This window comes from Rhineura floridana, chromosome 6 (genome assembly GCF_030035675.1).
Source record: "Rhineura floridana isolate rRhiFlo1 chromosome 6, rRhiFlo1.hap2, whole genome shotgun sequence".
NCBI classification, from domain to species: domain Eukaryota; kingdom Metazoa; phylum Chordata; class Lepidosauria; order Squamata; family Rhineuridae; genus Rhineura; species Rhineura floridana.
The window spans coordinates 151231162-151243553 of NC_084485.1; the positions used below are offsets into that span (position 1 = coordinate 151231162).

The following is a 12392-nucleotide window of genomic DNA, read 5'->3' on the forward strand; positions in this document are numbered from 1 at the left end:
CCTGCACGAGACTGCGCGAGCAGAGGGACTTTCAGAGGGTGGAATTTGGAGGAGCCGGCATTTACGGGTGAAGACTTTCCCTACTTAAGCAGGTGCCCACCCAGACTCTAGTGCTGAGTCAACTCTCTCTACACGCTGCAGAGACTGTTTAGGTAGCTTAGCTAGGGAAAGTAGTGAGCCAGAATAGACAGGTTTATGAAGCGCACTGCTTTGGATGTAACCATCACACTAATAAAATGAGAATTAAACCAAGCCTCGCCTCTGGCTCGTGTCTCAGGCTCTGGGCAGGACAAGGATGGATTAGAGATGTGATGGAAGGGTTGACATTGCTCATAAAGCCCACTTACTGATATCCCTTTCTTCTTATCCATGTGGGAATGAATGATACTGCCAAGTGGAGCTACGAAGAAATCACGTCAGACTTTGAAGCTCTGGGAAGGAAACTCAAGGACTTTGGGGCCCAGAGAGTTTTCTTGTCCATCCCTCTGGTACTTAGAAGAGGAGTAGAAAGGGAAAGAAAAATACTCCAGGTGAATGACTGGCTGCGAAGGAACATGAGAGATTTGGATTCTGGGACCATGGGCTACGCTTCCTGGAAGATGGACTGCTGGCAAGTGTGAGTTGCACCTCACAAGGACTGGGAAGAATATGTTTGGCCACAGCATGGAGAACTTTATCAGGAGAGCTTTAAACTAAATCCTAAGGGGGAGGGAGACATAAACTTTGTGGTAATGACTAACAAAGGCTTGTGCAGAGTAAGAGGAACTGAGGGAACACTTCCAATGGGGCCTAGTAATAGTCTTCCTAAAAATGTAGGAAGGAAGCCAGGCTGTAAATCACACAGTCTTCAATGTGTGTATACTAATGCCCAGAGGATTAGAAACAAACAGGACAAACTTGAACTCTTAATAAAGGAGAGTAAATACGACTTGATAAGTATAACTGAAACTTGGTGGGATGACTCCCATGACTAGAATACAGCAATTGAAAAATATAACTTGTTCAAAATAAACAGAAGAAATCAAAAGGGAGGCAGATTCACACTATATGTTAAAAATATATATCCCTTCACAGAAATTCAGGAGGATGAGGTTGGTAGCTCCACCGAGAGTATCTGGATTAAAATAAATGGGGAAGGAATAAAAGGAACATGGTAGTTGGAGTCTACTACCGACCACCCAATCAAGGAGAAGACAAGGATGAAACTTTTGCAAAGCAGATTTCGAGTGTTTCAAGGAGGCATGATGTAGTAGTAATGGGGGACTTCATTTACCCTAATATCTGTTGGGAGACAAATTCTGCCAAACACGGCCCCTCCAAGAAATTTCTGACTTATGTTGGAAATAACTTTCTCCTTCAGAAAGTGGAGAAAGTAACTAGAGGATTGACTATCCTTGACTTGATTCTAACCAACAAATATGACTTGGTAGATGAAGTGGCAGTTACGGGAACTCTGGGGAACAGTGACTACACTATATTAGAGTTCTTGATTTTAAAGGAAGCAAAAGTTGAGAGTAGCCATACGCGTACCCTGACCTTCAGGAAAGCCGATTTTAATAAACTCAGAACCAATGGTAAGTAAGGTTCTATAGCAAGCAACCCTAATGAGAAAAGGAGTCCAAGATGGGTGGGAGTTTCTAAAAGAGGAAATTCTAAAGGCACAATGGCAAACAATTCCATCAAGGAAAAAAGGGGGAAGATAACAGAACAAGTCAATGTGGTTTCACAGAAAGCTTAGAGATGACCTGAAAACAAAAAAGGACACATACTGGAAGTGGAAGGAAGGCCAGGCCACAAAGGAAGAGTATAGACAGGTAGCATGGAATTGCAGGGATGGCATCAGGAAGGCTAAAGCTGAGAATGAGCTGAGGTTAACGAGAGATGCCAAAAGCATCTCAAAAAGCTTTCTTTGGGTACATCGATAGTAAAAGACAGAGAAAAGAAGTGGTGGTGCAGCTACTCAATAAGGATGGCAAAATGATAACAGATGACAAAGAAAAGGCAGAAGTGCTCAGTTCCTACTTTGACTCAGTCTTCTCCCAAAAGACCCTCCTGAGAAACGTGACGTTGAAGGGGCAGGATTGCATCTTGAGATTGATAGACAAATAGTCAAGGAATACCTAATCACTTTGAATGAGTTCAAATCTGTAAGGCCTGATGAACTGAATCCTAGAGTATTGAAGGAACTGGCTGAAGAACTCTCGGAACCACTGTCTATTATCTTTGTGAAACCATGGTGGATCAGTGAAGTGCCAGATGACTGGAGGACGGCTAATGTTGCCCCTATCTTCAAACAGGGCAAAAAGGAGGATCCTGGAAACTACAGACCAGTCAGCCTGACATCAATTCCTGGGAAAATTCTGGAGCAGATAATAAAACAGTCAGTCCATAAGCACCTTGAAAATAATGCAGTGATTACTAGAAGCCAGCATGGATTTATCAAGAACAAATCCTGCCAGACTCATTTTTTTATCAGGTAACTTCCCTGGTAGACTGTGGGAATGCTGTGAGCAGAATATATCCCGACTTCAGCAAAGCTTTTGACAAAGTGCCCCATGATACTCTGATGAGCAAGGTGGCTAAATGTGGGCTGGATGGAACAACTATCAGGTGGATCCACAGTTGGCTCCAGAATCGTACCCAAAGAGTGCTTATCAAGGGTTCCTTCTCAAACTGGGGGAGGTAATGAGTGGGGTACTGCTCTGTCCTGGGCCCAGTGCTCTTCAACATTTTTATTAGGGACTTGGATGAGGAGGTTCAGGGAACGCTTATCAAATTTGCAGATGATACAAAATTGGGATAGCTAATACCTTGAAAGACAGAACAAAAATTCAAAGGGATTTTGATAGGCTGGAGCATTGGGATGAAAACAACAGAATGAAATTTAACAGGGATAAATGCAAAGTTCAACACCTAGGAAAAAGAAACCAAATGCAGAGTTATAGGATGGAGGATACTTGTCTCAGCAACACTCCATGCAAGAAGGATCTTGGGATTGTTGATCACAAGCTGAATATGAGCCAACAGTGCAATATGGCTGCAAAAAAGACAAATGCTTTATTAGGTTGCATTAACAGAAATATAGCTTCGAAATCATGTGAAGTATTGGTTCCCCTCTATTCGGTACTGGTTAGGCCTCATCTTGAGTACTGCATCCAGTTCTGAACACCACACTTTAAGGAGGATGCAGACAAAGAGGAATGGGTTCAGAGGCGGGCAATGAGGATGATCAGGGGACTGGAAACAAAGCCCAGAGTGCAGGACACAGAATAATGGGCTCAAGTTGCAGGAAGCCAGATTTCAACAAGATGTCATCATTCCTTTGTTAACTTTAAATTTTGGTATTAGAAAAAATAAGTGTGAACAAAAGTCAAGTTTTATTAAGGAGAGAAATAGCTTGGCTTTTGGAACTGAAAACGTTGACCCCTAGTGGTCTCAATGAGGGGCAGCCTTTCCCAACCAGTGTGCCTCCAGATGTTGTTGGACCACAACTCCCATCAGCCTCAGCCAACATTGCCAGTGGCTGAGGCTGATGGGAGTTGTGGTCCAACAACATCTGGAGGCAGACCAGTTGGGAAAGGCTGGGTTAGAGTTTCTTCCTCTCTTGTGAATCTCACCAAATACTGATGATCCCTTTCATACTCCTTTGCCTCAGTTGTATAATTCCCTGTTATACCTGCAATAAGGCACCTGGGTTTGTGTATATATATGAGCAGGCTCAGTGAATGCTTCTTCATGGTCATTATCAGGGTGAGTAGTTTTGCTGGAGAAGAATATTTTAGACCCATTTATGTAAGTAAAAATTATTATTTTTTCAGAGATATATTATGGTTTTATGCTGTATGAGATTCCTATACAGTAATATGGTGTGTTCTCATGATTTTGTTTACAGCCCCTGATGAAGGCCAAGCCACAGAGTGGCTGAAATGCATTGGGCTTTTGTCTCAATAAATATATTTTTTCAAGCATTTTGGGTTTCCCCCCCTTTTTCTTTTTAAGTACACACACACACATACACAATAAAAACCACATAAAAGTTTAAAATCACAGATCATCAGCTACCTATTACAAAATCTATTTTCTTACTTATCTGTGTAAGTCTGGCAGCTCCTGAGAAGCCAATCTGGCTTTGAAGGCAATAGCTGTCTCCCCAGCAATTGGTATTAAGTGGCATGTTGCTTCTGAATCTGAATGTTCTGTAGTAGCCATCATGAGTAATAGCTATTGATAACTTTATATCAGCAGTTCCCAAACTTTTCCCCCCACATATCACTTGAAGATTCCTGAGGGTTTTGGTGGACCAATTAATGGTTTTTTTTGCCCATTTTGTAATTTGTTATGCTAGATGCTGTTAATAGTCTCTTAATTGCTGCTTTTACTTATATATTGTATTTTAATGTATTGTATTCCATAGAATTTAAATTGTAGTACAACTAAATACAATATAATAAATAAAATAAACAATTAAAAGACAAATAAAAAATCAATACGAATATTTAATATGATGTATGTGCTGTCTCCATTTTCTGCCACAAATCCACAGGCAGGCTGTGGACCACCTGCATGAAGCTCATGGAGCACTGCCTGGGAACCTTTGTTCTACATCAATTTGTCTGATCCTGCTTTAAAGGCATCTAAAGTAGTGGCCATCACCATTACCTGAAGCAGTTAATTCTATAAACTGATTATGCACTGTGTGAAGAAGTACTTTCTTTTATCTGTCCTGAATCTACTGCCAACACACTATGGTTGATCAGCCAGCAAAACAGAATCCATAACCAGGTTTTGAAGTGGATTTACAAACCATAGTTTGTGCTTACTATAGCTTGGTGTGATGTCTGACTTGATGAGCAATAGATATAGCCATCACTTCACATCCAGAAGTTGTTTATTTATTTATTATTTGATTTATATCCCACCCTTCCTCCCAGGAGTTGTTACACCATTGAGACAGGAGTGGACTTGAAGCTGAGTGCCAATAAGCCAGAAAGCAGAGAAACATACAGAGGCCGTGAGTGCAAATGCACTTAAGAGGGAACTAGAGACCCCTAAAAACTGCCAAGGACTAAACAAGGCTAAGCAATAACTTTCTCTGCAGAGAAGCTTTGGCTTGAATTATTGGCAGATGGGGTTGAGGGGGCAAAAAGTGCCAAAACCACACCCTGCCTCACCCTTGCCTTACCCCCCAAGTCACCATCTGTTCTGCAGCAGCACTCCTCCCAGCAATTGTGCCAGGTGCCATTTCTTTCCCCCACAATTCCCCTCTGAACCATGTTATTACATAGCAGTGTTCAGAGAGGAATTGTGGGAAGCCACTGGGCACTGCTGAATCTTTCCCGTTTCTTCACTGTGAATAGGGCAGGGTGGTGAAATTGGGGGTCCCATTTTGGTTCAGGCCTAGAACTGAGAACCACAAATAGTGTTTGGCATGATTGCTGAATGGAACATCTGATAACATGATCTTCTGTTGAGTTGACATCGCAGAGAACACTGCTTACCATATACCAGCAGTTATGGGACTCTTCAGCAGTGTTGTATCCCATTTCTGATCCACTGTTCTTGATTTGCAGGTGTTGCAACATGTCCGCCTGCCACTGCTCAGTCCCAAGTTCTTGGTAGGCACAGTTGGTTCTGATCCACTCATTAAAAGTGATGAAGAATGTAGGTAAGTCGCCACTGTACATTTTGCATTTTGAAACCTGAAAAGTCTTTGTGGATGAAATCCTTTGCCAGAAGTTATCTTCTGAAATTGTGACTATTTTTGTGTGTCAGACTGCCATTTTTTTTTAAAAAAATAATAATTAAGGTACATTTTTGACTTATCAGAAAATTAAATGTTTAATTGCCTTTCCAGGACTGGAAGTTAATATGAAATGTATGGTGGTAGGGGAAGAAAAATAGATGGCAATATCTTTTTCTGTTGGTTAATGGAGATGTATGTATATTTCATCCACTTACACAAACCACAATTGATCCAGTAAAAATGTATCTTTTATTCTATATGGCTCACACAACAAAGTTGTCTCTAGCAGACTGTTGAATAGGTGCAAGAGTCCATCTACTTCACAGAATCATGTCACTTCAAATGTTGGATCCTCGCATATCCTTCGCCTTGCATTTCATTCTAGCATGAAACTAATGGTGTTTCCCTTCAACACAGGGGCATTAGACTGTAGCAATCTTTACTGCAGGGATGGAGAAACTGTGGCCCTCCAGATGTTGTTGGACTCTAGTTCCCATCAGCCACAGCCAACGTGGCCAATGGAAAGGGATGATGGGAATTGTAGTCCAGCATCATCTGGAGGGCCACAGGTTCCCCATCCCTGCTATTATATAATGCTTTCTTTCTAATAAACGGATCGTTTCAGAAAGTTAGAATGTCTTTTCAGAAAATATTTTTCTCACAAGCATCTTCTGTTAGGGTGGAGCTGAGAGATTCTTGGAAGCACAAACGTCTGTGAGCCCAACATAAAAAAAGATTATTCTTAATCTGCTGCTGATAAATTTAACTTATACAGCATCTTTACTGTGAAGTAAATTCCTCTGCAGTATAGCTTTGTCAGCACTAAATACATGCAAGATTGAAACCCTGCTCTATCCACATCAGGGGTGGAGAACAGATCTTTTATCTCTCTCCCCCCATGGGTCAACTTTAACAACTGGATGGGACCACCTGCCTGTCAATCATCCAATGTCATATTGCTGTCAGGTGATTGACAGGTGGGTTGTCTTGATTTTTTCCCAAGAAAACTAAATTATTAAATCTTGACATGTAAATCCACTCAGTTACCAAAGTGCTGTGACTCACCTTCCCCTTTAAAGCATTGCTACTAATATTAACATTGCTACTTTAATCAGAGTTTTCAAGTTTAATCAGAGTTTTCAAAGTGTGCAGGATAGTTAAGGTTATGTTAAACTTTGCTTAGTTATGTAAACTGTCCTTGAGTTTTGATTATATAATGAATTGTGCCTTGTTTTGGAGCAGGGGTGTTGGTGATTTGCAAAATGGTTTGATCAGAGTAAAAAACATTTGTGACATTTCCTGTGCAGGGACCTAGTGGATGAAGCTAAGAACTATTTGTTATTGCCCCAAGAGCGACCACTGATGCAGGGACCAAGAACTCGTTCACGCAAACCTATCCGCTGTGGAGAAGTACTCTTTGCAGGTATGTATGTATGGCTGTAGACTTGGTCAGTGAGGCATGGGGCTAGAGTAAGTGTACTGTTTCTGTCAATAGTATAGCATGGCAGCCAGGCCCTTAGCTTTGTTCTAGACCACAGGATCTCTGGCTGTGTCATAGTGGGCCACCTTTAACTGGGGGGCAGGGAGAATTGACACTATAAATACTGGCATGTGACATAAACTTGAATATGTCTGTCTACCTACCTATCAATGTATCTATGGTAAAATTCTGGCTGAGCAGAAGAGCCAGCATGGTATAGTGGTTAAAGTGTTTGATTATATGTGAGAGACCAGGGTTCAAATTCCCACTCAGCCATGAAGATTGCTGGGTGACCTTGGGCCAGTCACAGTCCGTCAACCTAACAGGGTTGTTGTTGGGATTAAATGGAGAGGGAGGAGAAACATGTATGCCTCCTTCAGCTAGTTGGAGGAAAGGTGGGATATAATTAATTAATTAATTGGATGGATGGATGGAGGGTATGGGGTACGGTACGGTATGGTACCAAGTGTGTGTGGGGGAGGAAGATAGTATGGCAATACAAGCCTGTGGTGTTATGTAAAGCTCCCAAGGAAAGGAAAAACATCCTTAAAAATGGGCAGCAGCTTATTTTTTCTCCAGTAGTCAATGAGACAAATAGGGAGTTGTTATGATCATACATGTTGTTTCAAATGGCACTGTTGCTATCTGTGAATTTAAGGAATGCTTTGCTGGATCAGATTGCAGTTAATCTAGTCTAATATTTTGTCTCCAACTGTGACCTGCTAGAAGCCTCTCAAACAGGGCAGGACTGAGATAGTGAACTGACTAGTGCAAAAGCTGGTGTGGCACAGTGAGTTCAAATTTCTGGATTGTAAAATACACTGGGTGCATGCTCTTTCGTGAGACACTATCTCTCAGCCTAAGCTAGCTCCCAGGGTGACTTTGGAGATAAAAGGGGGGGTGAATGAAGGGTGGGATAAAAATGCAAAAAATAGATAAAACTAGGGGTGCAGCCTACACTGCCACAGGTGCTGTCTCCCAACCTGAAAACTTTGGTTATTTTCTCATTCTTGCCAAACACACAGTACTGAGTTAATCCATGAGCAAAAGCCTGAGCCATAGAAGTGTAAGCCCCTCTCCTCCATCACGGAGATTATGTCACATTGGAAGTGGGTGCTTCACACAGGGACACCTGTTTTAAGGCAATCCTTAAAAGGTCTAGTGGAGAAACCTCATGGAGCAAGTGCCTTTGTAGATTAACATTTATTTACTTACTTACTGATTAGATTTATATCCCACCCTTTCTCCCAGTAGGAGCCCAGGGATGACATTATCTCTGTAGAGACTGGGGCAGGGTGTGTGCTGTTGCTGCTCTTCCACCATGAGTAGGACTCATGAGCATCAGAACCTAGGAAATTGGATGACCATGTCAGACCAGTGGCTCTTCAGGTTTTCAGGGCAAATTCTTTCCTATCCTTTTCATGTTAGTTGCTTTTAACTGGAAATGGTAAGGGATTGACTTTCTGTGTGCAAAGTGCTCTACCTTTGAAAGTGAGCTGTAAATAATTTCTTTGTACTAAGAAAGTCAGTCTCTGTTTCTGTCAAGATAACATCATCCAGCCTTGAATTTAGGAAATGAATGCTGTCTGGCTTGGGATATGTAAGGAACAAGATTATCTGTTCCTGGTATAAAAGAACTGTTATAATGTAAGCCAGGCTTTCTCAAACTTTTCAGCTAGAGCTACAGTACCTTCTGAATGTCTTCTACCTTCTGCCCCCACCCAAGCCATTATTAACTATCTGCATGCAAAGATGAACATGCAGCGATCCTTGCCTGCATGCAAAGGTCTTTGGATTGGGGTACAAACCTAACATTGGTGTTAGAAGAAGGTCAGAACAGGTTATCTCTGATCACCCAGAACAATGCACAGGAAAATACCATTATAACAAATCAGCAGCTCTTCATCCCAAATCAGATTGGAATGGTGAGGAAGCAGTTATCCCACAAATCCAATGTGGGCAAGTGAGAATCTACTTCAGGGCCATTCAGTCCATCTGTATCTGGGCTAGTGCAGGGAGGAAGGTGCAGCTGGGTTCAGGATCCTATTTGTTACACATTCAAAGGCGGTGGCAATGGCAGCAAACATTTATGCAGTGTTTCTGAGCTTTAGGTGTGCACTCTTTTTTATATTTAATTATATAAATAGAATTATGTATTTTAATTATACACTGCCACTCCATTATCTCCAATTTGACTTCCAGTGGGTGGCTGGTGCAGCGGGGATGCAATTTCCAGTGTTGAGCGCTACGATCCTCAGACAAATGAGTGGCGGATGGTGGCTTCCATGAGCAAGAGGCGGTGTGGTGTTGGAGTCAGTGTCTTGGATGACCTTCTTTATGCAGTGGGAGGCCATGATGGTTCTTCCTATCTTAACAGTGTAGAAAGGTAAGTTCTTTTCAGATAGAATTTCAGGTTCTCTGGTGCTTATATGCTTGCTGAAATTTTAGCAACGTATTTAATCGGGCTCTACACAAGCTGCCATTCCGTACCTCATTTATTTATTTATTTTCTTGGAAAGATGAGGTATGTTTTTAAAGTTCTCATGATAGCTTACATTTCACACCACAATGCAAAGTAGAAACAACTACACTAAAAGTAACCTGATGCTTCCTCCAGCAATGCAAGAACCATTCCCGACCACTAATTGTAACCATTTCACAATATATAAAAAAGGAAGATTGACCAATATCCAAAGATTTTCCCATATTAGTATTAATTAAATTTAAAATATTTGTATGCATAGTATAGTTTGAGCAGCTGTTGCTTGCAAGGGTTCTCATATCTAGCCCATCATTTGGATCCCTAAGAATATTGCCTTTCTTTTTCTCTTTTTTACATAAAATTTCTAAATCTGATTGTCATAGAGATAGGTTAGGTTAGAGGCTGTGCTTGCACACTGCATGGGATTTGCTACGTCTGTTCTTCACTCTCTTGATTAACCTTTATATCATCCCTATTTGAGGCGGGTGGGTTTACAGCAGGATTGTGAAGGAAGCACAGAATTCTTTCATGTAGGCCTTAGACCAGGGGCCCATGAGGCCGTTTTGGGCAAGCCACACCAACTAAGGCACCCTACACCCAATGGCGTCAGGTGTGGGGCAGGGCTTCAAAGAGACAATTCAAAATGAGCTCCCAGTTGTTCCTTTGCTGGAGCAAGGAGCGCTCCCATAACCCATCAGCTGATGGGCAGTGGGAGCCTGTCATTCTTCAGAGTGGGGAAGCAGTTTCCATTAAAAGCTAAGATTCAAAGAGTTGTGCTAGGGCAGTTTGCAAAGGGCTTTCAAAAAAACCCGCTCTGTGCTTTCAAGCCATGAAATCAGGGCCACAAGGTACAGCATCACCTGACATCAGGTGGTTTACAGATGGACGGCCCAGCTCACCTGCCAGATTTTGCCCACCAGGGGTATGGAGATAAAGATCTGGCCCACCAGTTAGAAAGGTTCCCCACCCCTGTCTTATACTGAGGGAAAGGGGGCTAGACAACATCCAATTTTCCTTCTCCTTCCCAGGCTTAGCTTCCAGCTACATAGCTGAACTCTGCGGAAAGTATTCTTGTCCAGGTGCAAAAATTTGTTCCAATGGGGGCTTTTTTGGCTATGGACCTGGGTGAGTTAGGCATGTGCAAATGTCAGGGCTAACCTGAGCCTGCCGATTCCTCCTCTTTTGCATGGGTGTGACATTTTTACTAACTGAGCATCAGCACTCTAGCCTAAACATCAGACACAAGGGAACTGATGACATGATGCTCCTGATCCTATGTGATCTGAAATCTGGGAGCAGGGGTTCTGCCTCTGGAAATAACTTTCTTCCAGATGCAGTGGTTAATTTTTGTCCAGGTTAGATTGTTAAACCCTTAATGACATCATCCAATGAGAAATTTTGAAGGAAGGACAGTAATTAATTAGAAAATGCAAAAGATTAAGTATTCATGTAGACCCAACATGTTTGCCCTTTCTAGATATGACCCAAAAACCAATCAGTGGAGCAGTGATGTAGCACCCACGAGCACGTGCAGGACCAGTGTTGGAGTGGCAGTTCTTGGTGGCTACCTGTATGCTGTGGGTGGCCAGGATGGCGTCTCCTGTCTTAACATAGTTGAAAGGTATTTTTTATAAAAGGGAGGGAGGAAATAGCAAGGTGGGACTTGAATGGCCCCAGAAAGGAGGTGGAATTGGTTATACTTGATGAGATGCTCCTGATGTTTTGTTTCAGGTATGACCCAAAAGAGAACAAATGGACTCGAGTGGCTTCCATGAGTACTAGGCGCCTTGGGGTGGCTGTGGCTGTGCTAGGGGGCTTCCTTTATGCTGTTGGAGGCTCTGATGGGACATCACCTCTGAACACAGGTATTTCCATACAAGAGCTTTTATCTTCAGTGTGTGCTGCCAACAGTTACCCACCAGATGCTGCTGAGGAACTTTTATGTGACTCATTTGAAGAAGGTTTTGCTGAGAAAGCAATAGTGCGGGTTGTAATCACAACGCTCATTTTTACCAAATTACCATTTTTCACTCATTTTATATTAAGTAGATATCTGGATATCTCCATCTGATTTCTCAAGATAAATCTTTGATTGCGGGCTGTTGAAGATCCTAGTCATTCAGTGTTCTTATGTTCATATAGGGTAGGTCTGTCAATAGCTATTCTCTGTGATGACTGAATAGCCATTGAAGCTGAATAGCTGACGTTCCTCCAGGTTCAGAGGCAGTACACTTCAGCTTACCGGATTCTGGGGGAAAAGGTGAGGGCTGCTGCTTTCAGGTGTCCTGGAAGCATCTGGCTGACCAGTACTGGAAGCAAGATTGATGGCCCTTGGTCTGATGCAACAGGGCTTTTCTCATCTTATGATGGAATAGAAGTGTGAATGAACAAATGCTTCCATTGGTGTTTGGCTTTTCTTTTTGATTCTTTTTGTTCTTTTTCCCTTGATAAATGTATACAAACCTTCCACAGTGGAGCGCTACAACCCCCAGGAGAACCGTTGGCACACAATAGCACCCATGGGCACTCGACGTAAGCACCTAGGTTGTGCAGTATATCAAGACATGATCTATGCTGTGGGAGGCAGAGATGATACTACTGAACTTAGCAGCGCTGAACGATACAACCCCAGAACCAACCAGTGGTCTCCTGTGGTTGCCATGACCTCACGACGTAGTGGGGTAAGC

General features: G+C 42.3%; 1 protein-coding gene across 1 annotated transcript in view; it reads left to right on the forward strand.

Annotated features, from left to right (window-relative positions):
* The window catches only part of KLHL20 (kelch like family member 20), a 40356-nt gene that overhangs the window by 18128 nt on the left and 9836 nt on the right, over nucleotides 1–12392 (forward strand). Inside the window, exons 5-10 of the mRNA XM_061634099.1 lie at nucleotides 5571–5665; nucleotides 7051–7166; nucleotides 9426–9609; nucleotides 11183–11326; nucleotides 11437–11570; nucleotides 12178–12386. Of these exons, the coding sequence (XP_061490083.1) occupies nucleotides 5571–5665; nucleotides 7051–7166; nucleotides 9426–9609; nucleotides 11183–11326; nucleotides 11437–11570; nucleotides 12178–12386 (882 nt within the window). The remainder of the gene's footprint in view (nucleotides 1–5570; nucleotides 5666–7050; nucleotides 7167–9425; nucleotides 9610–11182; nucleotides 11327–11436; nucleotides 11571–12177; nucleotides 12387–12392) is intronic.